Raw genomic sequence first — 25,921 nt, 5'->3', positions numbered from 1 at the left:
AAGTATCCTAGAAGGCAACAGGAAAAACCTCGCTGGCAAGCTGACTGCACCTCTGCAGAGAGATATAGTAGCTGGAATAACATCTCCTGGATCAGTAGAACTAGTCTCTTAATAAGAAAATATAGGTTGCATCCAGTATATCCACTTTACTCGGAGTTGTAAACTCAACCCAAAAAAAGGGAGCCACCCTAATTATGGCTCTAAGGACAAGGGTATCTCACCTAAAACCAGGACTATGTTTAAGAGCAAAGATTCAAGACCACTGACTTATTTCTGGGCAGAGAAAAACACACAAGTCAGGAGAGTACTGGTCTCTCAAAATGGTACAAGCATTGACATCCACAGACATTAAAGCGATGAAAACACTGATCAGGAATATACGTAAGCTGGTAAAAATGAAAGGTATAAATTTATCCACCCATTTTTGAAGGTTATGACTGTCACCGAAAGAGAAGTACTTATGGTAGAACAGAAGGAGACAAGAAGAAAATTCAAGCAAAGAGAAGGATCTGCTACACAAAAAGCCATTCTTGGCACTGCACGTATTAGGAGCTTCCCAAGTATAACACTGGAAGCCAAACAAAATTGATGAATGAAAATATTAAGAGAAACTGCAAAAAGCAATGCTGTCCAGCTGGAGAGACAGGAACTAGAAGAATAGATTTTGAGCATAGCTACTTAATACAGTAATGGGCAAGTTAGTCACCCAAGGCATGGTGCCTTTCAGTCTTCCTATGCTCTTTTGAAGGCTAAAATGCCAGTCTTTCGCCAGCACTTTTTTCAAAGGAACACCAGGGAAAATTTATATCTGTTTATCAGCTAAAAATTCCTATAAAGCAGCAGACTGCTGAGTTACTAATGGCTCTCCTGACCAGAGGGAAACAAACCCCCAGCCTTGATTATCTCTCACAGGACTGTTCAGGGGAAATGTATTTTCCAGATTAAAAATGGCACTTCAGAAGATCAAGTGTTTCAGAGACGCATCACATAAGAGAGGATTTATCACCTGGTCAAGAGAAACCGCAGCACTTTCCCATTAAATGCCAAGGATTAATTGCTTCAGAGAAAGACTGATCTGGAACCAGAACGAAGCACTCACTCTGATCTAGGCACAGCATCCAGTCGTCTCGATTTTAATCATCTCACTGTGTGCTGGGATCACAAATTGATGATGTGTTTCAGAAGAAGCCTGATACGCTCTATAGCTATAGTGAAACATTACAAAACAGAAGCCACATGAAGGTAAGGAATCCCTACTCCCCAGCATAGACTTGGTGCAAGAGTATTAAGGAAACCACTGCATTCAGTGTTTTATTAACAAAACAAAACAGGACATCCAACACTACAAGTAACCTTCCTTTGAGACCCCTTAATTAGCCATTTTCAACTGTCTACCCAAACATGAGCATGACTAGGGAAAACAGTGCTATGGCTAATTCTAATCACTTGGAAACTTCACAAACTGTGCTCATTAAACACAGTTTGCAGCACAAATATAACATCAGCTGCCCCATCAGGCCTCAACACTGGAATAAAGTGTCAAAAATAAGCAACAATTTTTTTTTCTTAAATATACTGCACTGTTATGCTATTGCTCTTGCAAAGGAAACAGAAATGAAACCATAACTGCACAAACAATGCTTATCTGTTAAACCTACAGGCTTGATGAATGCTAACCACTGCCTGCTCCGAATAGCCAGCAACTAACTAATAACAGCTTGCTTCCTAATCACTCCCATTAACTCCAGACATCACCTATGAGGTGACCTGATCTGATTTAAGAGTTTCACAGACACAAAATAAAAGCAAAAGGAAAACTATGACCAGAGCTCCTAAGCAGCAGAAAAGCTCAGATCTACCATCATGACATCAAAGCTGTTTCTACAAGCTCAAGCAACCAACAGCATGGAATATGATGTGAACTTTTCTGGCAACTGCCATCTTTCAAAAGGCGCTCATTCTTTCATTGCTCTGCTGTGAAGACACTTGCCTTGCTGGAATGTGACTTAATGGTAAAACAATGTTATGCTGGAGAGGTTAGCAATATCCTGCAGTACCGCTGCAAGGAAACAGTCACTGCCTGTCACTGCATCCAGGCAGTATTATTAGACATTAAGTCCAAGATAAGGGGAATATAAAAGACTGTCACAAAAGATAAAGATAAAAAGAACAGGGAAAATGAAGCTGCAGGCTACTATGAGTAGATCACAAGCCAAGCTAAGACTCTACCTAATCCTTGAAAAATGAAGTTCAAAGAGTAGATTCAATATCATTCCCGTTCATCCAGGAATTGTTAGCATTCTTAGCCTGCAACTGTGTTTAAAATGATGAATACAGTTAACAGAAATCGTTGTGTTTCTGGAAGCAACATCCCAGCACTAAGTGCTCCAGAAAGCTGTAACAGAGAAAAAACAGTGACCACTAAGTTCCACATAATTCAAGTCTGCCTTGAAAGTCACCTTTCATAAGGCCCATGTTAATCAAAACCACTTATGCAGAGGAAACAGCATCAAAACCACAGACAAAGGGGCTCTGTGAAGCAAACAACAAAGGCAGCTACATACAATAAATAACAATCCTGCTTTTAATATCTTTATCTAAACTCAAATAACAAATTGCTCAAATAAGAGAGACAGCACAATATATCCCATCTAAGACTTCCAGAAAGAAACTGCTGGGTTTTCTGCAGTATACTGGTGTGTCATGAATCCTAAAAACCCATTTCCATCAGCATTTAAGTGACATGAGAGAGCCCATATAGATTCTCACATCTCCTACTACATCTTCTGTTAACCTCACACGTAAATATCAGGATGATGAGAAAAATTAAACCCACCCGAATTGCTTTTAGGAACCTTGTGGTCTGGATATGTACCTTTCTACCACTACACCAAATGGCTACCATTGATCAAGTCATCTCTTACCCACCTTCATGAAGCCCTATCAGAACTTAGCATGTGGTATCCCATCCATCCTGAGATGTCAGCTTAAGTTCTAGTCACCATACAGAGTAAATCTCTTTCTCGACTTCTGGGATTTCCTACGCTACACCACGGACCTCCATGAGCTGCAAGGGAATCTCTGCTCCGTTGCCAGGAGCACCTCCTGCCCTCCTTCTGCACTGACCTTGGTGTTTGCAGAGCTGTTTCTCTCACATATTCTCACTCCTCTCACCAGCTGCAATTGCTTCTGTGTGTTAACTTTTTCGCCTTCCTAAATTACATTATTCCAGAAGCACTACCACCATCACTGATGGGCATGACATTGGCCAGCAGCAGGTCTGTCTTGGAGTCAGCTGGCATTCATTCTATTGGACATGGAGGAAGCTTCTAGCAGCATCTTACAGAAACCACCCTTGTAGCCTCCCTGCTGTCAAAACCTTGCCATACAAACCCAATACAGCTTCCCTCCCCACAATGACAGCACTTGTCTTGCTGCTCAGGAGCTGCAGATCAAAAGCTCCATACTTATTTAAAGTCTCAGAAAAACCTTGAGCCATTCCAATCTCTCCCTTCCCCTGCCAAGCAAACCTGGCTCCTATTTGAAGAAGTTTCTTTTGCAAAAACTGAAGGTTGTAACAGGAAGGATAAAACACACTCTGAAATACATGAGTGCACAGTGAACAGCTGGGAAGGAGGGCAATAATGACCAAGACTGGCTGTGCAAAGAGTTCTACCCATGGGCTCTTAGTAGTTGTTGAGCTAAGGGAAAACAGCAGGAGCCTTGTAAATTGATTGCATTTCTGCAGATTACTGCTCCCATTGCTCTGTGTCTCTAGCAAACAGTGGCATAGAATCAGGCTGAAAAAGTAGAAACTGCAACAGACCCTCCTGGGAAGAAGGAGAAAGGAAAGGAGAGAAAAGCTGTAGACATTAGAAGAGTGTAATGCCCAAGCTCCTTTGCATCTATATTTTAGCAGGCAGCCCACCCTCAAAAGCAGACAGAGGAGTCAGGAACAGTCACACCTTTAGCCTTGGCTGAAAAGCCTTTATAGAACTGCAGTGAAGGATTTGAGCAAGGCTTTCAGACAGCAAGCTGGTGCACTGTCCTATACATATGCGTTTCAGTCTGACAGATAAAATGAACCTGTATTTGTTCCTACACTTAGTGCAGACAGAAAGGGACACAAATGGCCAGAATTCATCTGCAGAAACACCTTCACATTCTGATTATGGTTACAGAGTTAGAATCACGAAACAAAATCAGCTTGTGCCATCTGAGGAGTCCTAGCAGCATCACCCACAGTCTCCAGCATCAGAGCTCTTCTAGACTAAAGGAAGTCTCTAGAAGAGGCCCAGCCAAACTTGTTGAAGAAGTCAAAAGAAAAGATAGTTTTGCTCTAAAAATCTAATTTTCCAATGAGATACAAATACAAAGCATTCAAAATACCCCTTAAAATGAGGAATTTCAACCTCTATGATTTGTCTATAAAGACTATTTTTACCAGTTATGTTGGAAGACTAAAATGACACCGTTCTCCATTCAAAGATTCTTATCCCAGAATACCAGAAGCTTTTTCATTTTAGCTTAGGATTCTGCTAAAACTAACCTTAAAACCCACACATATCAATCTATCTGTTAATAACCTAATATTACAATCTGTATATATACTACAAACCATATTAAATGCTTTCATGCAGACATGACTAAGTTTACAGTTGTCAGTTGTATTCAACAAGCAGTGAGATGACAACAGTGACAGGTTAAACACAGGCAGCGCATGGAGAGAGATAACATCTTATTAAACCAGATAACACAGGTATAGCTGTGTCTCCCTCCTCCTCCCCTGTCCATGAAAGCTGGTATAATAGAAGGATATTACTAATGCCTATAAAAACCACTCTTACTTCACATTCTTAGACCAACACTACTGCTACTGCTATTACAAGCTAAATGTATTTGTGAATTAATTCAAATGAGATTCTGGAGAAACTGCATGGAGAAAAATCACATCAGTAGGCTGGCTCACCAGAGAAGAGGCTTTAGCTTAAATTCAGAGGCCATAAGCACACCAACAGTGTGAGTTTTCATGCCCCTTACTAGGGCATTAGGTAAGCAAAGCTGAAAAGATACAAAGCTGAAAGAACCCTCAGAACCCCACAAAAGACCGAGAGCCAGGAGTCTCCCTGGCACACACACAGGGCTCCCTCCTTGCCCGGAGCTCCATGGATAGTAAAACCAGCTGGTGTCTAATGCCCTTTATATCTTTCTCTTGATCACTAGGAGAACGAAAGAAGAGAGAATATTTATTAATTGCATTAACCAGTTTAGAGAGATAAAGCACCAAGGCAATTTGCTATGGCTTTTATATAAAAAAAAGCCCCACTGAATTCCAGGAGAAAAGCATGAGCTGCAGATAGCTAGAAACAGGAGCAACTCCCTGTCCTACATCAGATCTGGAGAAGCAGAAAAGCCAGAGCATCTAAATCAGGGCAGAAAAAGAAATACACGAAGAAATACACGACTCTGCTCATATGAGCAAGCAAAGGGGGGGATACAGGAGCCAAAAAGAGAAGCAAGAATTCTGTATGAGATATTTCATTGTAAAGTGTCAGCAGAAGAAATCAAATGAGTCACGAGAAGTTCCAGCTCTAAGGACCCCCGCACAGCAGCTCTCTCTCATCAGCCAGGAGAAATAACGAAGTAGAGAAGGGAAAAGGCAGAATGTCTTGAATGCACAGACCAGAATTCAATATTAAATATTCAACCAAAGAATTCAGCCACTGCACATTAAGGAATCAACACTTCTTTTTGCCCAGTATGAAATGAAAGACAACCTTAGCATAGCTGATTGAATTGCTTCCCTGACTAGGTGCTCTCACTGTGTGAGCATTATCTGCAGGGGAACACACTTCTCTGCAGACTTTTGCCCGATGCTCTGAATTAAGAACTTACTATTTTTATTTGCCCAGCACAACAAGCCACCTCAGACAAATAAAATGGAATAATGGAAATAAAGGTGCTTGAGAAGCACCCGCCTCACAAAGCCACCATATTTCTCCTCTTCTAGACCACAAAGCTGCTTAGGAAAAGCTACCAGGCTGTGATTCTTCTGCATTATCTCCCCTCATTTACATCTTAAACAAGGCCACAAGGAGAGGGGAAGACATTCACTCACCTTGTACTTCTGAATACTCAATTGCTGAAACATGAAATGACAGCTATACAGAACAACATTCTAAGAGAAAAAAGTCTACCACCACTTAAAAAGTGAGAAAGGGATTAATATCTTGCATTTCTGGGAATAGCTGGTGTTACCAGTGTCCTTCATAAAGGGACTTCACCCTGACACAAAGGACGTGGAGTTGTAACAACATGCCATCTCAAGTATGGGGCACTGCAGCAAGGGAACACGAACATCATGATAGTAGCAAAGTTGACAGCATCCTCTGCTGGCAGCAGCAATATAAAAGCCCAAATTTTAGAGGAGTTCACCATTCCCATCAAACACACCTCCCTAATACACTACCACTGAAGACTACTTCTATGACCATGCTCAGAATCACTCTAGGTTTTAATCACAATATACACAAAAGGGGAGGAAGGGGGAGGTGTGTGGAAATAAATCAGTAAAATACTTAAAAGTACTCACGGAAAATTCCATATTTAAAAGGAAGAGAAAGATCAAATTCTTTTTCCTTCTAAAATGGATTTTAATTTAAACTCCTGAGCTTTCAGTCTCCTATGCCATCTAAGCAAGCCATTACTACCATTTACTGGAAATGGTCTGCAATAAATTTGTTTGCTAGGATTACACTGGGTATCACTAGAAGTCCAAAAGCAGATGCTGGAGAGCAGACTTTATAAGTTTGTCAGAACCACTCAGAAAGAAATACAGTGGCTCACAGCGGTGCTCTTCTAAGGTTTGGATGCAGAGTCATTCCTCACTTTGACACAAAAGGCCATTTGTTCTCCTTCCAGGACACAGCCTTAATGCAAACTCATGATCACCAAGTCCTCCAAAAAAACTATACCAGGAACTTCGGCTAATTTGACAAAGCTGTACAGATAGAACAAGCAAAAGTAACAGAGCACGTGTGGCTGTTTCCTACAGCCTTAGACCAAAGAACCACTATACAGTACCTATAGATAAAAAGCTCATCCACAGCACAGAGAAGTTTACTTCTAAGGACACACACTTTCTGTGACACAGTTACTCAGTTACTCTTAGTGGTTCCTCTTCTCTCTCAATATTTGAAAGCTTTAATAAACTCTTGGCTCCCCATCTGTTCCATGAGAGATTCTTCTTTTCTTTATTTAACCAGTCTTTCAAGTGTGGTTGAGATAGCCTGATGTGTTGAAGGTAGCCTAAAGCATCCTTAATTTTCCTAACAGAAATGACAAGACCCACTTGTAGCAATCACTGCTCTGATTATTTATTGAATGACTTAACTTAAACTGTTCCTACAGGAAGCCTGAGATGTCTTTGATTGGTAAACAGTGGGAAGCCACAAAGCGGTCTTGTGCTGACAACAGGCTCAAGCAAGAGGACACAGCAGCATGCACACTTACTCAAAGTCTTCAAATTCCAGATCGTTTCCCTCTACAGATGGGCTTGAGTTCTCTGAAGTGGAAGAAGAGGAGGAGGAAGAGCGGAGACGGTTTTGTTGGTACCGCATAGAGCGCTGTCGAATACTGTCCCTCCGGGAAAGATACTGGATCATCCTCTGAGCATAATATGCAGCAGGAGACAACCTGAACAAGAGATACATGGACTTGTTACACAGGTATACAACAACAACCAGTCCTATTTTTCCTTCCGAGTTCCAAGTGCCAGGACAGTAACAGCATATCACACAACTGGCTGTTTGCATTTTATTCATGAGTAAGACAAAGTGAATAAAGCAAGCCAGTAAAAGTAATTTTCCCTTTATACACTCCCAGATGATTCCCTTCTTGTGTAGACAGAACCACTACACAGTACCTATATACAAAAAGCTCAGCCATAGCACAGAGAAGTTTGCTTCTAAGGACACATGCTTTTGGTGGCACAGTTATTCACTGTTAAAGTCCAGAGACCTCAGATGCTTGAATGATCACTTCTTTAGTCTTACTTAGATTGTACTTGAACTCTAATTTGGGGGGAGAATGGGAGATGACAATAACCCTCCCCAAGTAATCAGACATTAAGATGTCTATTCCTGTAACATCTAGCTCCCTACCCCATTCCATACATGTGTTTGATTCTGTTCTTTTGTATTCAGTTGAAGTTACCAGACTGGTACTTCCCAGGATCACGAAAATACAAACTCGCTTCCTATAAAGGCACCATGAGCAAGAGACTGATAATGGAGAGAGCAGCACTAATTTTAATCTACAAATCAAAGTATGAACAGCTTTAAATAAAGAAAAATAAAGCAAATCCCTTCAAACAAACTGAATTCCAGAGGATAGTCTAGAGATTAAAATACACTCATTTGCAATCACAAAGAGAAGTGGCCTGTCTGCCTTACAGGAATGCTACACATCTTTAGCTCAGAGTTTCAAGCTAAATTTGTCTTGCAGTGGACATCTTCATCCGCCACGAAGACTCTTGAGGATACATTTAACTTTATAGTGACCAACACCACACAGTTTCACTGTGTTACACTGCAGCCAGCCATAAAAACGCCATCATTATCACTGACTGTGATTGTTAGAAGTCTTATCTTCTCTCTCTTCCAGAGCTGTGCCGATTCTATGGGAATATACTGGGAATAATTTTTGCTTATATATAGATAATTTTAACATCCAATACAGCATGAGCAACAATAAGTCAGACCAGGTCTGATAAAGCACTCCGGTATCCCTAAAGGATATTTCAATGGAAAATTACATTTAATAGTATTTCCAGAGACTGCTCCCTAGAGCAGCATGAAAAACAATGTACTAATTTTTCAAGGGATAAATTGTATTAATGTTGTTTTGGCTGCAGACACCCAAAGAGACTCAGTCTCCTCTTCTGCTATACATTCAGTGCATATAAGCAAAAGAGAAGATGGCAAGAAAGAAAGGAATTAGACACAAGGAGAGAATCCCTTCCCCAAGGTAAGTTGCCCGTACCATAGTAGGCTGCCATCTTGGTAAAGAGGCAAGTTTAGCAGACAGACTACAGGCTCAGGGATCTAAAACACCCAGTCACTAGCTAGCAAGAGGGTAAAGGGAACCACACACTGTTTGTTTTGGATTCCTCCTGGATCTTCTATGCACTGTCTGATGAGTTAAAGCTGTTCATGCTTATGTAACGCAGAAGGCTTTGCTGTACAAACACAGCACTTCTCTCTACTCCCCCGAACACTTAATAGGCCAAATATAAAAAAGCAAGGCATTACAGCAGTGCACTCATAAATGAGGAGTTATTCTCTTCTTTGGCCTTCTTCACAAGCCAAAGCCTCTCTGTACGCATAAAAATAAGTCTACAGCATAATATGTGCATATAGAGGAAGAAAGGAACATGGAAACAAGGCAACACTGGAAAACATGAACAAAGTGGTCTCAGCAGACCAGCAGTGTAATCACTGAAACTTTTTTCTTTGCTAAAAATCACACCAAGGGACAGTTTTACAGAAAGAGATGAAGAATGAGTGCTGCAGACATTTAGTCTTCTCAAATTATGCAGCACAGCACATCATAAGAAAACACAATGATGCTTGTTAGAACAACAAGAAACAGTAGGCAACAAAGGTTGTCCATAATGGATGCCGAGATGCCAGAATCATCTCCCTGACAGCATACGGAATACAGACTGGACAGACTGTGAAAAAGATTTCTAAAGACAAGACAAGAAGCTTAAGTCTGATATCCAGACAGAAGGTGCAAGGCATAAAGCACAAAAGGGCAGGAACATATTCCAAGCAATAAAGAATTAATCTTTGCAGATGAGTGCATGCAGGGGAAAAAGAAACTGTTGGGCTTTATCTGTCTTTGGAATACAGTTATAACAAATCAGAATCGGAGCCGAGAGCCAGCATAAGAGGTATAGCTGTCCTGAGGGAGCAGAAGGCTGCAAAGCAACATAAGAAACACCGTTTAACATTAAACGTATCTCTTCAGTTCACTCAGCTACTGAGCACAACTGTAAATTAGCCCCTGACCAAAGTTAGTCTACAAGCTGGCTAAAGACACACCAGTCAAAGCAGGCTGCCTAGCCCGTTTATGTCTCACCTGTGCTTCTCATAAAGAGGTGGCACAGACAGAGGTTATCCAGTAGTTCTTAAAACAAGTTTGCATTCACAGGACATTGGTATTTGACAACACCAAAGAGCTAAACTAACCTCATCTCTGAGGTGACTGAAGCCCATTTGCTGGAGCAGATGGGTCAGAAGAGGAGAGGCTATGCCGTCATATGTGACCACCACAGAACTAGGCACTGACTGGGAGAAACACTGCAGTGCAAAAAACAGAAGCAAACAGCTATCTCATCCAACAACCACATTATTGAGAGGCAGCGCTTCCTCTAGGCATCCAGTGCTGCTGGCTGGCCAGTGAGAAATGCAACTGAGAGAAGGAAGTGTTCTGCTAACATTAGTAAAGGTGAAGTTATCTTGCTCTAAAGGGCATCGTGAGTACCAAAGAGCAAGCTACAACACAGCAGTGCCCTCAGCTACAGCCACATATCCAAACCAGCTGGCCATATTTATGGACAACAGGAAAATTTTTACACAAAGGCTGCTTCTCTTCATCCTCCATCATTTTAGTATCTTCTTTAGAATTAAAAGAACAAAAATCACAAGAACATCAACTGGAAAACGTCTAGACCCAGTCCTCAAAAAAGCCACAAGAACTGGTATATCTGCATCAAAGAGCACTACACTGCTGTGCAGACCCCAAAGCTCCCTAACACCACTCATCAACCCTGCTGATGCCCAGGATGCTCACTCACACCTCCAAATGTCTCTCACTCAGCAGACACGTTTTAAAGGGGTTACCTGACTGGTGTCAATTATTTTTGGTATTATCTATGGTCGCATACATACCACCAGCCCTTGGCGGTAGCAGACACCAGCTTCTGGTTGTTTCCATTCCACTTAATCCTGCAACTCACAATATTGAGCCTGAAGATCTCTTTCCCAGTAACTTTCTAGCAGCTTAGATGTTTTTCTAGAGAATGCATTTACCAAACACCCTTGTGATGCTTTACAGAGGCAGTCTGGGAGCATCTTTTTAAGTATTTCTATTAAGAAAGAAAATAATGTAGGTTTCTTTGATGACAGCTTTATCTGATTCCCCTGCTGATTGTTTTCTGAGCTCAGTACATATGGAAACTGCAGAGAATGACAGGACAGCCAAGCTGACCTTAGAGAAGTTCAGCAAGGGCACGGAGAAAGACTGCTGCAATCCACATCAGAATATTCATTCTAAACCTGATGGAACTTCATAAAATGTTCTCCCTGCCTCAGTCCTGACCTAGGTTATTCAAGTGTGACACCATTACAGACAGTAGATGCAGAAACAAAACTAACGCACACGTACTCTCTCAGAAATAACTTCTTCATATCATATAGTTTAAAATGAAGAAATAAAATGGAAAAAACCACTCTCTGTTTTGAGACAGCTTGGTCTTAAGGAGGTATATTTTTAATATATAAACACACATACACCTGTAGATTTATGTTTATTATATTTAATGCTCCTTTGTTTCACTTTTCCACTTTGTTTTTTAAGAACATCTGAAAGTCTTATCTTTCCCTTACAAATTTAGGATGCTACAAAAAAAGCTCACACAGTAACACTTCTTTTAATCACATCCCCTATTCCTAACAAGTTAAAGGGGCAGATAAGATAATCCTACTAGCCTCACACACCAGTGAGGTTTATAAAAGAAGACTGATTTCACTCCACTTAAACTTCCAGCTCATGCTGATTATGCACCTATGAATCTCATCCTCTGAAAAGGACAGTGACACTTAATGGAATGAATTAACCCTCTTGGAAGAGATTTCAACACTGGACTTCTCTTTCAAACCTCCTCATGAACTCGGGCTACTATAGCGTCTATCACAATCTAAAACCACTTGAACTGTCAGCCGTAGAGCATCGTATTGCTTCAAAAATGGCCTCAAGGTGAAAAATACTTCTGACAATGCTCCTTATACTAGGAAAGGTCTGGGGCATTGACCCCTTTACACACATTTTATTGAACTTCATCACAGCAGAGATCTGACAGAAGGAAAAAGTAAGAATTCAGTAACTTAGGCAGGCCCTCCTCCTTTTCTTTTTAAAAGGCAGCTCCCAAAGCACTAGAATGAGTTCTTACAATCTCTACTGAGCAAGTCTGCCTGCTTTGAACAATGCATTCCAGAAATAAGGAATCGTGCACTTCAGCCATTTAGCAGCTCTTGGCATTCATAAATTGAGCTGACTCTAGTAATACCTTTTAATTAACATTTATAAAATATCATTTTCATCTTCCTAGGTTAATCAGTTCCTTTACCTGTCAGTAAATCAATTGCCATTTAAAAAGCTTTTACATTTATCAGCATCATTCTGACACGCTGTCGCCAAGACCTTCTGCAGTTACCTAGGTTGGTTTCCCACCTTAGATAAAAACATAGCATACTCCACCTTACTTTCCCTTCACTAAAGTTTATTTACATCATTCCTGAGCCTTTGAATTATCTTTACAACTTTCAGGGAAAAAAGCCTAATGTAAGATTTCACCTGTACAAGGCTTTATCTAGACAGACAGCAAGGAGTTATTTACCAGCATCATTATACCATCTGGCCAGTTTGTGACATAGCCTTTTATTTCAGCACTTTTACTTAGAGCATCATCTGTATTAAAATGCAGATTTTGTTGTTAATGAGATAAAAAAAGTGAGACAAATAAATAGACAAAAAGCCAAACCTCCTTCAGCAACTTAGATATTTCATTTTCACACTGGTATTCCTGTACTCTCCTTTATGATAAATCCCAATAGCCTTCAATTCATGCAGCTATGCCAGAGGTCCCCAAGAGGCTAAAGCAGATATATTTAACACTTGGCGAATTTTCCTCATTCATAGCATTGTTAAACCCATCTAAGGGAAGCTTATTTGTCACGATTTATTCTTCGAAAGCTTCCCAAGCTGCTTGCTGTTCACGATTCTATCATTTCTTTTGACAGAGTCTGTAGGTCACATTTTCCCATCTGTTGCTTTCTTAATGCACCAAGTAGAAACTGCAAAGATCACCCCTTTCCATTTTTGATAACTCTGCCATGTTTGCTTTTCCAAGTCCTCTGAAACACTCCCACCTCTTCTGAAGATTAAGCAGCACTACAGGTGTTTCCATGTCTAATGTCAGTGATTCATGACTCTTCAGAAATAACTGTCAGTATTTTGTTCTTAGTTAAGTATACGTAACATCCTGGTTATGATCTTTCTCATACTGATACATTTATGGAAACATTCCATCCTTCCAAGCACATTGTCCACTCACACCAGCTCCCACCTGCCTTGACTTCATTCTCCCTTACTCCTGAATTAGCTATTTGGTTTTTCTTCATTTTTCTTCAAAAGAGACTTCAAATTTATTGATATCATCTCATTTACTGTTGGACCTGCTTGCCACCTAGTGTTCTCCATCCCAAATGATTTCAGGAAGCTATGTCTGCTTACTTCAACAGCAGTCTCTTCCTTTTTCCTCATTCTCTCCCAGACTTAATAGCATCTTCTCATTTGGTTTGCACCCTGTGCTTGTGGCAAGTCACTGACAAGGAGATGGGCTCAATATATGAACCATCCCCAAAGGATTTAGTGAGTTATACTAAAGTTATGCTTTTATTTATGAAACTCAAATGCCTTTAGATTGCTTTAGCTCTTACCTGGCTGGGTCTGGGTAGATTGGATGTTCCCGGGACCCTGCTCCATCATAGCGAGATAGCGAAATGAGGGAAGACTCCAGCAACCTCCTACAAAGGAAAAACAAATGATGAAGTCAAAGACCATTCAGGAATATCTTCCTTGTTTATGCCCTACTTTCTGAAACTCCTAAGACTATTTCTGTCATCAGGGCAGAGAATTCTGCAACATACTGAATCACTCACTGATGGTATATGTGTTTTCACCACACAGCTATTCAAGTGTAATATTCTCACTGCACAGGAGAAGGAACACCTCAAGTAAGAAAGAGTGGTCCCAAACCCAATTCCAGGTTTCAAGAGAAAGATACAGATGACACTTCTCCTTTGGAGATAAGCCATCATTTGCTACGTCTATAAACACTGCTGCATTGGCCATCTGTCAAACTCTTACCTACCTAAAGGTGGCTACACAAGGAATGGGCCAAGGAGCAGGGTCAAAGAAGACACCTTGGCATGTGGGTTTTTAGGGCACCGCTGGTGTTTATTCACAGTAAGATGTTCATTCTTAGCTTCAAGGCTCTGAAAGAGAGGTTTTCAGCCACAAAAAGAAATAATAATGTTCGTTTCCTCTGTATCTTAATCAGCCACAGGCAGAGATGAGAAATCGTCACTCAAGAAGTAAATGTATGCAAATGCAGCCAGACAGCTTGAATATGCAAAAAGTAAGTCTGAGTCATGAAGGCAGCAGAATCAAAAGTATATAGCAGGAACATGTCCTCCACCCTAGCTTCTACATGTACCTCTATCTAGCTTCTTGTCATAAAGCAGAGGATGACATTGTTTCAAGACTGACTCATTCAAGCCTGTTGCAGCCATTAGATTAACACAAGAGCGGTGATTTGGGGTGGGCGTGGAGAGTAGAAAAATCAGCTATCAAAGTTTATAAGGCTGCTATGATCTCTTTCAAGTCTTTCTGCATCCAAACTCCTGCTAAATTTTGTCTTCCAGTCTGTGTAACTTCATGAGAACTGTTGTAACTTAAAAGTCAAAAAGGTCCAACAAAGCATCTGTTCTATTCACCTACACGCGCAATTGTCAAGAAAGGTTTGAACATATCAGTCTTAACCCCACAATTCTAATCTGCAGTTAAGCATTTGCAATGCAGGACAGCAAGCATCCATCCAGGAAGCAGGACCAGATATAATCACACCCAACTTCCCATTTCTAGCCAGATGAAGACAGTAGCAATGCAAATGAGTGTGTTTTTCAGCAGCAGCACACCCATCAGGACCTCAACACAAATTTTCACTGCTTTCCAGCAATAAAGGAAAATAACTACTATTTCAATTTTACATTATAAATGTAGAATACAGAAAATGGCAAGAGATCGCTCCAGTTACTTAGAAAGGCAAGTGTCAGCTCGAGAGACTCAGTACTTGCTGCAAAGCACTGGGACTCTACAGAAGGCAAGAAATCCTGTCCTCTCTGGCATGAAGTTGCTTGGCAACCATTTGTCTTATTCAAGAACAGTTATTAAATCTCTTAAAACTTTGAGCTGAATTAATTCCCCAGGTTATCGAGTCAAAAGCTCTAACCTTCAACACTGCTAGATACTCTGAATCCCTTGACTCCCCAGAAAGTTATCATACTTCAATCCTGCCTTATCAAACCCTCTCTCCTAGTTCAAATATATGTCAATATATGCAAAAGCAGCTAATCCAGAACAAATGGTGCAACAGCTTTATGAGGTATACCCATCACCTGCATCATATATAAACTGCTTTTATTCCCTCTGGGGGGAAAGGTAAACAGATTAAAATTAGCATAAGGGAAATTCTATCTATTCAATCAGCTGGTCCCTTTCTGAATGACTGTCTCAAGGTTCAGAGACTGGGTTACTGTCACTGCAATGCCAACATGCTTTTTAGAAGTCTGCTCTTCAGAACTGCTTATGCAGAACACTCCAAAACCAGCAGTTTGCAAGCAGCTTGGATGTGCCGAGGCTGCCACCCTCCTGGACCATCCTGCCTAATCACTGGACTTAACTGGGGAGAAAGAGCTCCCACAGCACACAGATCCTGGCAGGGGCACAGCCCTACAAACAGCAGCTGCCTCCTCATAGATGTGAGCAACCTACACAGAACTGCAAATGTTTAATGTCATTTTCCTGTAATGTCTATGGTGTGCTGGTAATGTGCGCATACAAATAACCAAACTCATCATCCCTGTTATAAGTCTTAGCATCTAGACACTACACACTCTTTCCTAGCAGAAAAGAGGGTTGGGAAAGACAGTGGCACCTCTACATGCCGCCTTCTTTACTGACCTTTCAGGGTCTATCCATTAAATGACACAGCAAAATCAAGAGCTACAACACAAAATGACCAGTGCAGCAGTCTCCAGGTACTCTTCAGCCATATTCCTCCTCTCAGCTTTGGAAAGGCTGGCAATTGTTTGAGAATACCATTGACTTAGAAGGGTCACCTTCAGAAAGCAGCCAGCAGCTGCATTGAAGGAAAGAGTACCAACCAGAGGACCCCAGAAGGGTGTGAAAGCAGGAGCAGGGTGCACATTGTAGTAACTTGGTGTGGGCCTGCCACCACTTGGCTTGGGAACAGCACTTCAGGGAATCTACAGTTCTCACCTCTACAACCCATCTGATCCTTGAAATAAGTACTTGAAGGCCTTGCTCCACCAGGCACCTGGCACCCCAGATGAGAGCTGATATGTGTTACTTAGGTAAAACACAAACCAAGAGTTTCCTGAGCTACAGAACGGGTGGATATCCAGGTAAATCCCTGTGATTTTACCTAACAGCCTGCAACTTAGGAAGCAGCAGGAGGCTGCTGCTTTAGGAGAACCTCCTTCACCATAAAGACACCCTAAGATGACCAGTAGTAACGGAGTTGTAGGGAGCAAGTTGACAAGTGTACTCCATTAAACACAGCCCCCAGGACCCTCTCTGAGGCTGCTCCGAGTTGAACAATCTCAGCTAAGGCAGCCTTTCCAGCAGAGCCTTCCAAGAGCAATCTCACACCAAGGCACACAAGCCACATACAAGGGCCACATTCAGATCAGGTGGACAAGGATAACCCAGTTAATGGTAACTGCTAAAAGCTATAGGTGACTTTAAGCGTGGTTGGTGGTTCTTAGTTGTCCTACAAGCGTGCTCTGTCAGATCACAGGGCAATGAACAGGTGGTTATAAATAAAAGTAGTAGGAAAAAACCAAACCAAGGCGATGCCCAGTCTCATGAGACCCAGACAGACCATCTCTGCACTTAATGCTATAGAGAATAACAATATCCATACTGAAACCAGAGTGCTAAACACAAATAAAATATATTACTTAAGTAACTCATTCCAGACTGAGCCCTGGAGGCCCAGGCTACGGATCCAAATGCACTTGGTACTGACAAATGGGTTCAATAACAGATCCACTGCTAAAAGCATCAATAAAGTGTCCCATCTGTGACACTGGTAGTGTAACCTATGGTCCCCCAGGAAGGCACAGATACATTTATCTGAAGTAAGTCATGTTGCACTCTATCAAGTCTTTGGTGCCACGTTTGTAGCTTTTGTCACCCAAATTCCCAGAAGAAACACAGACTATTTGTTTTCAGTAAGCCAAAGTGTAGCCCAATATCCTACCACGGTAAATGCTGAGGTTTGGAGCAATTCCATTAAGGAGGATAAACATAATCCATGGATGAACAGAAACAGCTCTGTAACAAGGAACTGCGAGCCACTAAAGGTCTGACTTTCCAACAGAGAAGCACGCAAAAAGAACAGAAATGCATATTGCTTGCATCCCCCTTTGAAACACTTCAGTAGATCATGCTTGACTCCTGAATCTTCTCTGGAGCTTACAGCACCCTCTTCCTCTCCTACACCCCCCATTTTTGCTACCCAGATATATAACAGGCTAACACTAGGCTCTGTGGAAGCAATTGCTCCGCTCCCTCTGTCTAGACAATATGAAATTGTCACAAATGACATCTAAAGTACAATTAGTAGAGAAACTGCAATTTCCACTCTCCTCCCCCGCTCACCAGAAAAAAAAAAATAAAAATCACACATTATCATCCTCCAGGTTGTCAGTCAATGCTGCAATGATGAAGATTAACTCTGCTCACCCTGAAAGATGCTTCTGGTCTGGCTTGATAAAACAGGAGGGAAATTGTAGGGGGTTTTGTTGGTTTATTTTTTAGTTATTAAAACTACTACGAGAAGATACAAATTGCCTCTGTTCAGCAGCACTGGGATCTCAACAGACACTTCTTTCTATCAGACACCAGTAGTTACAGAACAAACGCTCTACGACCACTCTGTTACCTCAGGTCTGCAAACAGGAGCAACTACTGGCAAGGGCGAAAGGGAAGAAAGGTCCAAGTTACAGGGCAGCTTTAGAGCAGGGAAGAGACAAAGAGTGCATGCACACAAGACACTGCAAGCAGGAAAGGGGAATTTCTCGGGAATGAAGCAGCTGGATGCCAGAAGCTACAGCTCAAGGGGAAAAAAGTCACGAAGCAGCCTCCTCACAGCACGTCAGCCATGGCACTATACCCGCACTCTCCCCACAGGGGTGAGGATCACCACCAAAGCCTCCTGGGACAGAGTGATTCATTCCAGCAAGCTTTGAGAAGATCCTTAAATGCAGCAAGTTCAACTTCTCAGTTTCTAAGTATATGCAATTCCTACACATCTTACTTAGATTTGCTGTCACAGCACACGCGTCACTGAGTAGCACTACTCCAAGCAACACTGAGGGAAGGGCTTTCCTCCCCATCCAAAAGTGGGGCACTAACAAACAGCACCGAGCCTTAGCTTCCTAAAAAATCAAAAGGTTTTCAGTCAGCTGCCATCCTCCTGAGCTGCTGCAGCACTCCAACAACCAGAACAAACCAGTAAAATGAAGCGCACTTTCCACAGTCCCAGCCTTCAGATATGAAAAGAGCTTAAGAGAGGAATTCATAGTTATCCTTTGAAGCAGAACTCTATTAACACTGGCAGCTTCTATGAGTTTTGTATCTTCCCTGGAAAGGCTTTTATATTATCCATTTGGAAGCAAAATTACTGCAATGCTTCATATTACATCTCTTTTTCAGCACTCCAATTTACAGCCACTGCTCAGTTCTTCTGAGTGCTTGTCCCTGTGTATGTGCTCCCCTGGCTCCTCATATGAATGTAGAGAATAGCAACAATTTAAAACTAGATTTCCTTCAGTCATCTCCTCTCTTAGGGCAAAGCAATGTTTAACTAAAGATAACAAGAAGGCTGAAGCATGAAGACAGATGAATGCTCAATTATTAACTGCTAACAAACCACATCAGTTCTTGGAGATCACTTCCGATTTGATAGAATACTACAAAACTGTTCTAACCAAAACTCAGCCAACTCAATCCACTTGCCTGAGATTTTTCCCTTCCCTTTTCTCAGAACAATAGGGGAAAATTATTTCAGACCTCTCTGTATTGTCTCCTACTTTCAAAGCACAAATTGAAACACGTAAGCAGAAACCATCAAGTGTTTTGTTCCACAGCTTCATTTTCCATGAAAGTTTTGTAGTTCTTGTCAAAGAGAAAAACATTATTGCCATCACCAGCTTCATATTCAAGCTTAAAATAAAAAAGCAATCAGTATGCAGTTCTAAAGATTGCCTGAAAAAATGATTTCTAAAATTAAGTCCTTAACATAATCTGCTCTGATACCTCTAAGTTAACATTTCTAGACTGTTTCAGCTTTCGCATGGTTATGGTTAGACACAGTCAGCCTGGCATCAAGATTTAATTAAGACAGGTCAGAAGCAGACGATTAGAAGAGAAGAAACAGTCAGACAAAATGGTCAAACTTTTCTTAAGATAATTGTAACCATCTGCAAGAGATAAATATCTTGAGCATTTCACTCCTGATGAAAACCTCAACACTCACTTCGGCAGGTATCCAAGTTAGCTCCTCCATCCCCTTGCTCACAACTCCCCCCTCAGTGAGGAAAGAGCTGGTGGCTGCCTTTCTTACGAGTATCCAAGCCCTGTCAGGCATTCTTCTGATCACCTTTTTTTCTCTTTGAACTTATTCCACATAATGAATGCCATTTGCAAGAAAATTTCCTTTCTTTAGGGAAATCAGCAACAACAAAGGTGCAGTATGTGATCACAGGTACACTCCATGCATGGCCTTTGTAGAACGCTCTAGTCTGCTTGTAAGGAAAAACACTTGTGCTAACTCTGAAGGGCAACCAGGGACAGAGAAGACATCCTTCCCAGCTGGAGGTGTGGAGCTGTCAGAGAAGCAGGCTTCCTACAGGAGAGAAAAGTTACCAAAAAAAAAACCCTCCTTCACTGATTCTGGGCAAGAATCCTGTAGAAAACAAGCTGTAAGGTTTTCTCAGTCAGAAAACAGACAGCACATCAGGTCTTCAGCCAGGATGTGAAGGAGTACATTTGGGAAAGAGCACAGGGAAAAGGAGTACAATTGCACAACACAAGAACTGCAGATAAAAAAGTCTGAACAGCAGAGACAAGCATTTGGATTTGAGCTCTCCTAGTCACAAGGCAGGAAGCAGAGTTTCAAGAAGAACATGTTTAACCCTTTTAAGGTTTACCTGCTTCAGTTTAACTAGAAAGTAATGCCACATGATGAATTGTGCTATTACTGCATCCCTGCTCTTGGACACGGAACTTCAACTTCCATTTATCACCTGACACCACAGGAGTCAAACACCACCTTTGGAGCTCATCAAAGGGAAGGGTCAGTGGTTCTGAAGAAGATAACAGATTTTAAGCGAACCCAAGGTCACACTGTTAACCTATTACTTCACTTGCTGACAAAGGCCATGCATCAGAACCAAAGATGAGTGAGCATTATGCAGAGGTCCTCATCATACAGCACCCAGGGAATGATTAATGTGTTATTTCAACAGGAGAGTGGAAACACGTATCCATGATAGACATTAAAAGGGTCAAGAGCAGCTATGGCCGCAGTGATTAATTTGGCAATAACTCCAATACGAGAAGAATGATGAAAGACATTGCACTTCAGCAACATCTTTGTTGCAGGGGCAAAACTTGAGGAGCAGGGAAAAGATAAGCAATCTTAATCAGCTTAAGTTACTCCATGTGCTATTTTGCTCTAGAGTGGCAGCTGTATACCAGTGCTCAGAATGGGGCAGGTACCTCAGTCAATCTGCAGACAAGACATCACATTCATCCACCTAGGCCCTTAGCAACATGATTACACCAGAAATTCAGCTAGAGAGAATCAGTTCCTAGTCATCATATGATAACAGGCTTGAAATGATAGCCAGAACATAGCCAATGCACTGAACTTCCTCAGCGTGCAGACAGCTTAACTCTCCTGAGGGCTCTTCTACCTCCCTTCATATACATAATGTCAGCTTCAAATTCTCTTGTTCTGGGAGTTCCCAAAACCAGAGATCGTGTGGACAGCAGAAATCTCTGCTTACCCACGCACACAGATCTGCGTCAGCTTCTGGGATAATTACATAGGGCTCCTGTTTCTCCATAGGGAACTGAAGAGGAGGTGTCTTTCCTGAGGGGGCAGAAGCCATATCGTTATCTCCATAGGCTTCTAAGGCTATGAAAACAGAGGTCCTACCACACATCAATCACTTCCTTTAAAGTGCTCTTGTTCAAGCTGGAGTAATGAAGAGAGTCGGGTCAAGAGATGACTGGCAGGGCAGTTCAGCCACTTAACCTACCCCTCCCACTTCAGGAAGGCAGGAGAAGCATTTGCTTCTCCTTAATACATTTCAAGCAGAAAAATGAGTCAGTTTCCTGGCAGATAAGGAACCCTGTTTATTCACAACCTTCAGTTCCAGCAGGTGCTTTCTCAAGAAGAGCAAGGGAGGGGGGTCAGTTACATCATCACACAAACAGCCATTTGGCACAAGCAGTTAAATATGTATGTGGAAAATGTTTCAAATGCACGTTAGCTATTCAACAGAGCAGAATGGCTCAACTGGAGAGATGGAGAGTCATCACTATTTTGGTTACACTTGTATTACTGAGTCAGATCACAAGTCCTCCTTCTCTTGCTCCAGGCCCAGAGAGTAGCTGCATGCTGCTCTACTGCAAGTTCTCCAGCCCACGTTCTGTAATAAGGAGTGAATAATTGGATGAGGGCACTTTGTCCCTAGGCACACCGTGCTGTGTGCATGTATAAAGAGCGTGAAGAATGAATGCACGTACGCAATATATGTGACTGCACATCTAACGATTAAGGGCTTGTATTAGCATGAGAAAAGAGGCACACTATACTGCCAGCTCCTCCCCACACTCAAGAAAGCTACAGAGAGCTTTTAGCTAAGCAAGCCTGAAATAGAGGGTCTGAGGGCCTGCCTATAACTTGTTTCTTATCAAAAGGAAAACCAAACCATTAACATCACTTATCTTAAGCCAGACAACAAGCTCTAGAAATCACAGCTAGACAGCTTAAGCATGTCAAAGACATCACGAGTTAAGCATCATTCCCTAGACAGAACACTACAAGTACATGAACTCAATGCACAGAAGTAAAAAATGGGAACAGGAGCAACTGCTGCAGGTCAAGGGAACTTGTCTGGACATGCTCAAGCTGCAGCAGCTGGATGAGGGGAGCCACAATCAGAGAAGCACAGGAGAAAGCCAGCCTAACAAGGGACAGCTTTCAAGAGAAGGAAGCTATTCACACTTCTGTGTCTGCAGGAAAGCTGAGAGCTGGTATGTTTTATGGTATCCTCAAATAGCTATCTGTTTCAAGTCAGCTGTCTTTCAACTTCTAAGCAATCTGTGTTTATCTAAGATAGCTGTTGTATGGTCATCTCATATATAGGCCTTCCTCAAAAAAACCTAACAAAACAAAACAAGCATCACAAAAACTACACCCAAAACAACCCACCCAACTCTAGATGTCACTTCTCCTCAGTAGAAGCAGAAGAGTAAGCCAGTTTGGAAGCATGCAGCTCCTCCAGTCTCATGAGAAACATCACTGGAATTCAGTTTCAACAAGTTCCCTTTGCTGCCATGCCCCGGTAGGTGAACAAAAAGAGAAGTCCCAGAACAGTCCCATAGACAGACACCTATAGAGAAACAGGTCTGTTCCGTGGAGATTGCAGGAGATTTAGAGGTGAATGCCTCATTGCTAGGGCTGGTCTACAAAGAAGAGGTGGGAGAAAGGCAGTGTTTCAACTAGGGAAACACCATGAAAGTACCTGAGAAAACAGTTATTTATGTACTGGCTTAGTTTGCAAGCCAAGTGCTGCAAGAATAACATGGGGAAAAGAATATCTTTTTGTGTGCTACAGTCATTGCCATATATTTCAATTCCAGCAAAGAAAAAGAAAAGAAGGCCCAAGGCTTTCTGCAAGTTTGGCAAAGACTCATGCTCAGCTTTCCAAAGTACTCGGGAATCTCAGCAGCAGGGGGTGACCTCTATTAGTCACTGCAAGAGGGAAAGCACAAGGCATCATTTTTTCCCCCACCAGCTCTCATTAATGAAGTAAAAGGGCTCTAGCAACCTTATATTATTCTTAAATCAAGAAACCAGCAAAGGCGTGGGGAGGAACATTTGTGCAAGAAAACAGGCACCTCTTTCCCTTGTTCTTCTACACAACTAAGAGCACAGTGAAGAGCTGAAACTTCTACCACGTCAGTCAAACCAAGTCCTTCCTGCCCACATGGAGACAACAGGCTGTTGAAAACAACCACAAAGCTGGAAGGGCAGCAGCAATAATAACCTCAGAGCTCACGTACACATCAACCAACCATTCAGATACCACGGCAGCCTCTCCAACAGTTCAGGCTGTGGTGGCATTCTCAGGATAAAACTCACTTGTATTTTCCATTTTTAGAGAAGTCCAAACAAATACTCGCCATGTTTGTCCACAGCCAGCACATATCCCCCATAAATACACCTGGTGATCATGTCTGACTGTTTATGTCACCTTATCACTTCAGTTTTGAACCTCTTGGCTCTGCTTGCAAATCCATTCATAACTTCTACTTACCCCACTGTTCCTCACTAACTACTTGAGATATTCCTTTACCACCATCATTTTCAAGAACTGTAATGAGCACCTCTGGAATTATTTCTTACCAAAACGGAAAGCAGCACAGCATAACCTTTTCCAAACCTACTACATTACACATAGAGGTGACACGGCTTGCCAGAAAATCCTACTTTCCACAGCACAGGTGAGGTCTACAGACCATAAGCTTAAACAAAATGCTGAACAAATGCCAGGACACCAAGCTAGCAAGGTTGCTACAAATAACAGGCCTGAATGCAAGCGATGGGGAGAAATGATATTGGGTAGATCCATTTAGACTGGGCACAGGCCACATCCCCACCGATGTGCAGTCTGAGCAGCCAGCACCATTATTCTCTTCTGCACAGCTAAGAGATGTGCCCTCCTCCTGCTTAACTCCCCCTTTTCCAGTGAACTCAACACATCACTGCCGCAATAGATATTAAATACTTGAATAAGCCACAACTGCTGTAAGCAATTAGGAAAAAAATAGTAACAGCATGTGTTTTGTGAAACAAGGAACAAAACAAGATGGAATACACTAGGTACGTGTTCTGTCTCCATCACAAGATGCAGTTTGTAGCTTTAGGCAAGGCAATTCCCTCCTGCTTTAGCTCCCTCCTCCCCCCTGAAAAATAAAGTACAGGGAGTAGCACTACTCTCATATTTAGGTGGTAGATTTTGCTTACAGAGCTGCCTCCTAGTAGGCAACTCTGTACCCACGGCAGGGGGCAAGGAAGTGTTCTGCTTGTTTTGTTTTTAAGGCTAGGGTATGAGTGACATGCACCTTTTCATTCAGTGCACTGCACAGCGAGAAGGCTACCAGACACTAATATATGCAGAGAGCTGAACAGCCTCACCATTTAAATCACAACCCAGAAGCTCAGGCTCCAGCACGAACTCAAGAACAAGGTGTAAAAGTGACTGTGCTCTTTTCCATTTCGCATACAGCACTCACCACTGCTGGGCAGGAATAGAGATGTTCCTACCCTGTCTATCTACTTTAATCACAGACTGGTCCCAGTTCCATCACAAGTGAACACCCTATCTACAAATCAGAGCCAAAAGAGATCATGAGTAAGCCATGCTTATTTGCCCAAACATATTCAGAGCCTTCTTTGGGAAAAGCCCAAAACCTTAGGTAACAGCTCAAGGCATACTTGAATGAGAAAATAAACACAGCCCTGTGGAAAAAGTGACTGTCCAGACTCCAGTCAACAACTGCCAAGCAATCATCCACAAAATACACCCCATGTTACGGAAGTCTTCTGAGGATGGATGAGCAACCATTTAAATGCAAACGAAACCTTTGAGAAGACAGACAGCAAAGAGAAGTCTGCTCCAGGCTTAGTAGGCAATGAGCAAGAAGTCCAGACCATTTCTGCCAAGTTGGCAAATTCTGCAAACTTGGCAGGTCTTTTACAGCACTAGCTCTTGGGTATTTGGGTATCACAAAGTACCTGCTCACCCGAGATGTACATCTATCCCTTTCAAACCCTTAGAAAAGCTCCTCCCCTCACTGCATTCTGCATGAGAGCCATTTCCCCTCTGGATCCCCATTCATGCCTTTCCCCAGACACTGAAGAACTTGTAAACATATGGTAACTAAGGGGATAAACTGCAATTTACGACTGGGGGAGTGTAGGGGGGCAAGAGGGTCCTCAAGTTACCTTGTTTTCCTTATGCAAGGACTCAGAAACTTTCAGGTTCCACAAGGAGTCAAAAAGCAAGGAGGAAAAGCAACATTACCCCCTTGTGGCAGCAAAGCAATATGGAAATAAGATGGGAAAAGAAGAGCCATTTCTTTGCATACCTGCTGTAACTACAGAGAGCTACGTGTTGCCAGAAAGGGCATCAAGACTGAAGTGAGATGTGATATGAGTTGGGGTCACTGCAATGCCCAGGCAGGTGGGAACTGTACCACCACTTCCACCCTGCTGCACCTACCTAGTGTTATGTCAGGCCTCTACAAGAGCGAGGCATGAAGGTCCACTAGCATATGAAACTACAGGGAGAGCATTTAAACCCTTCTAAGGGAAAAACAACACAGTCAAACTGAGTTGCAGTGTACAGCACTGACTCCTGGATCACATTCACAATCCTATTTCTCATCCAGGCTGAGTGCAACACAA

General features: G+C 42.1%; 1 protein-coding gene across 3 annotated transcripts in view; it reads right to left on the bottom strand.

Annotated features, from left to right (window-relative positions):
- AMBRA1 (autophagy and beclin 1 regulator 1) overlaps positions 1 to 25,921 on the bottom strand; it is a 130,714-nt gene that overhangs the window by 84,137 nt on the left and 20,656 nt on the right. For all 3 annotated transcript variants that reach the window (XM_061462259.1, XM_061462260.1, XM_061462261.1), the window contains 2 exons: positions 13,785 to 13,871; positions 7,513 to 7,695 (listed from right to left, as the gene is read on the bottom strand). In XM_061462259.1, the coding sequence (XP_061318243.1) occupies positions 7,513 to 7,695; positions 13,785 to 13,871 (270 nt within the window). The remainder of the gene's footprint in view (positions 1 to 7,512; positions 7,696 to 13,784; positions 13,872 to 25,921) is intronic.

Source organism: Pezoporus flaviventris, unplaced genomic scaffold (assembly GCF_033815535.1).
Source record: "Pezoporus flaviventris isolate CSIRO_AGI_PZ_B2104156 unplaced genomic scaffold, CSIRO_AGI_Pfla_v1 ptg000035l, whole genome shotgun sequence".
Taxonomy (NCBI): Eukaryota; Metazoa; Chordata; class Aves; order Psittaciformes; family Psittacidae; genus Pezoporus; species Pezoporus flaviventris.
This window is presented reverse-complemented; position numbering and strand designations above follow the sequence as displayed.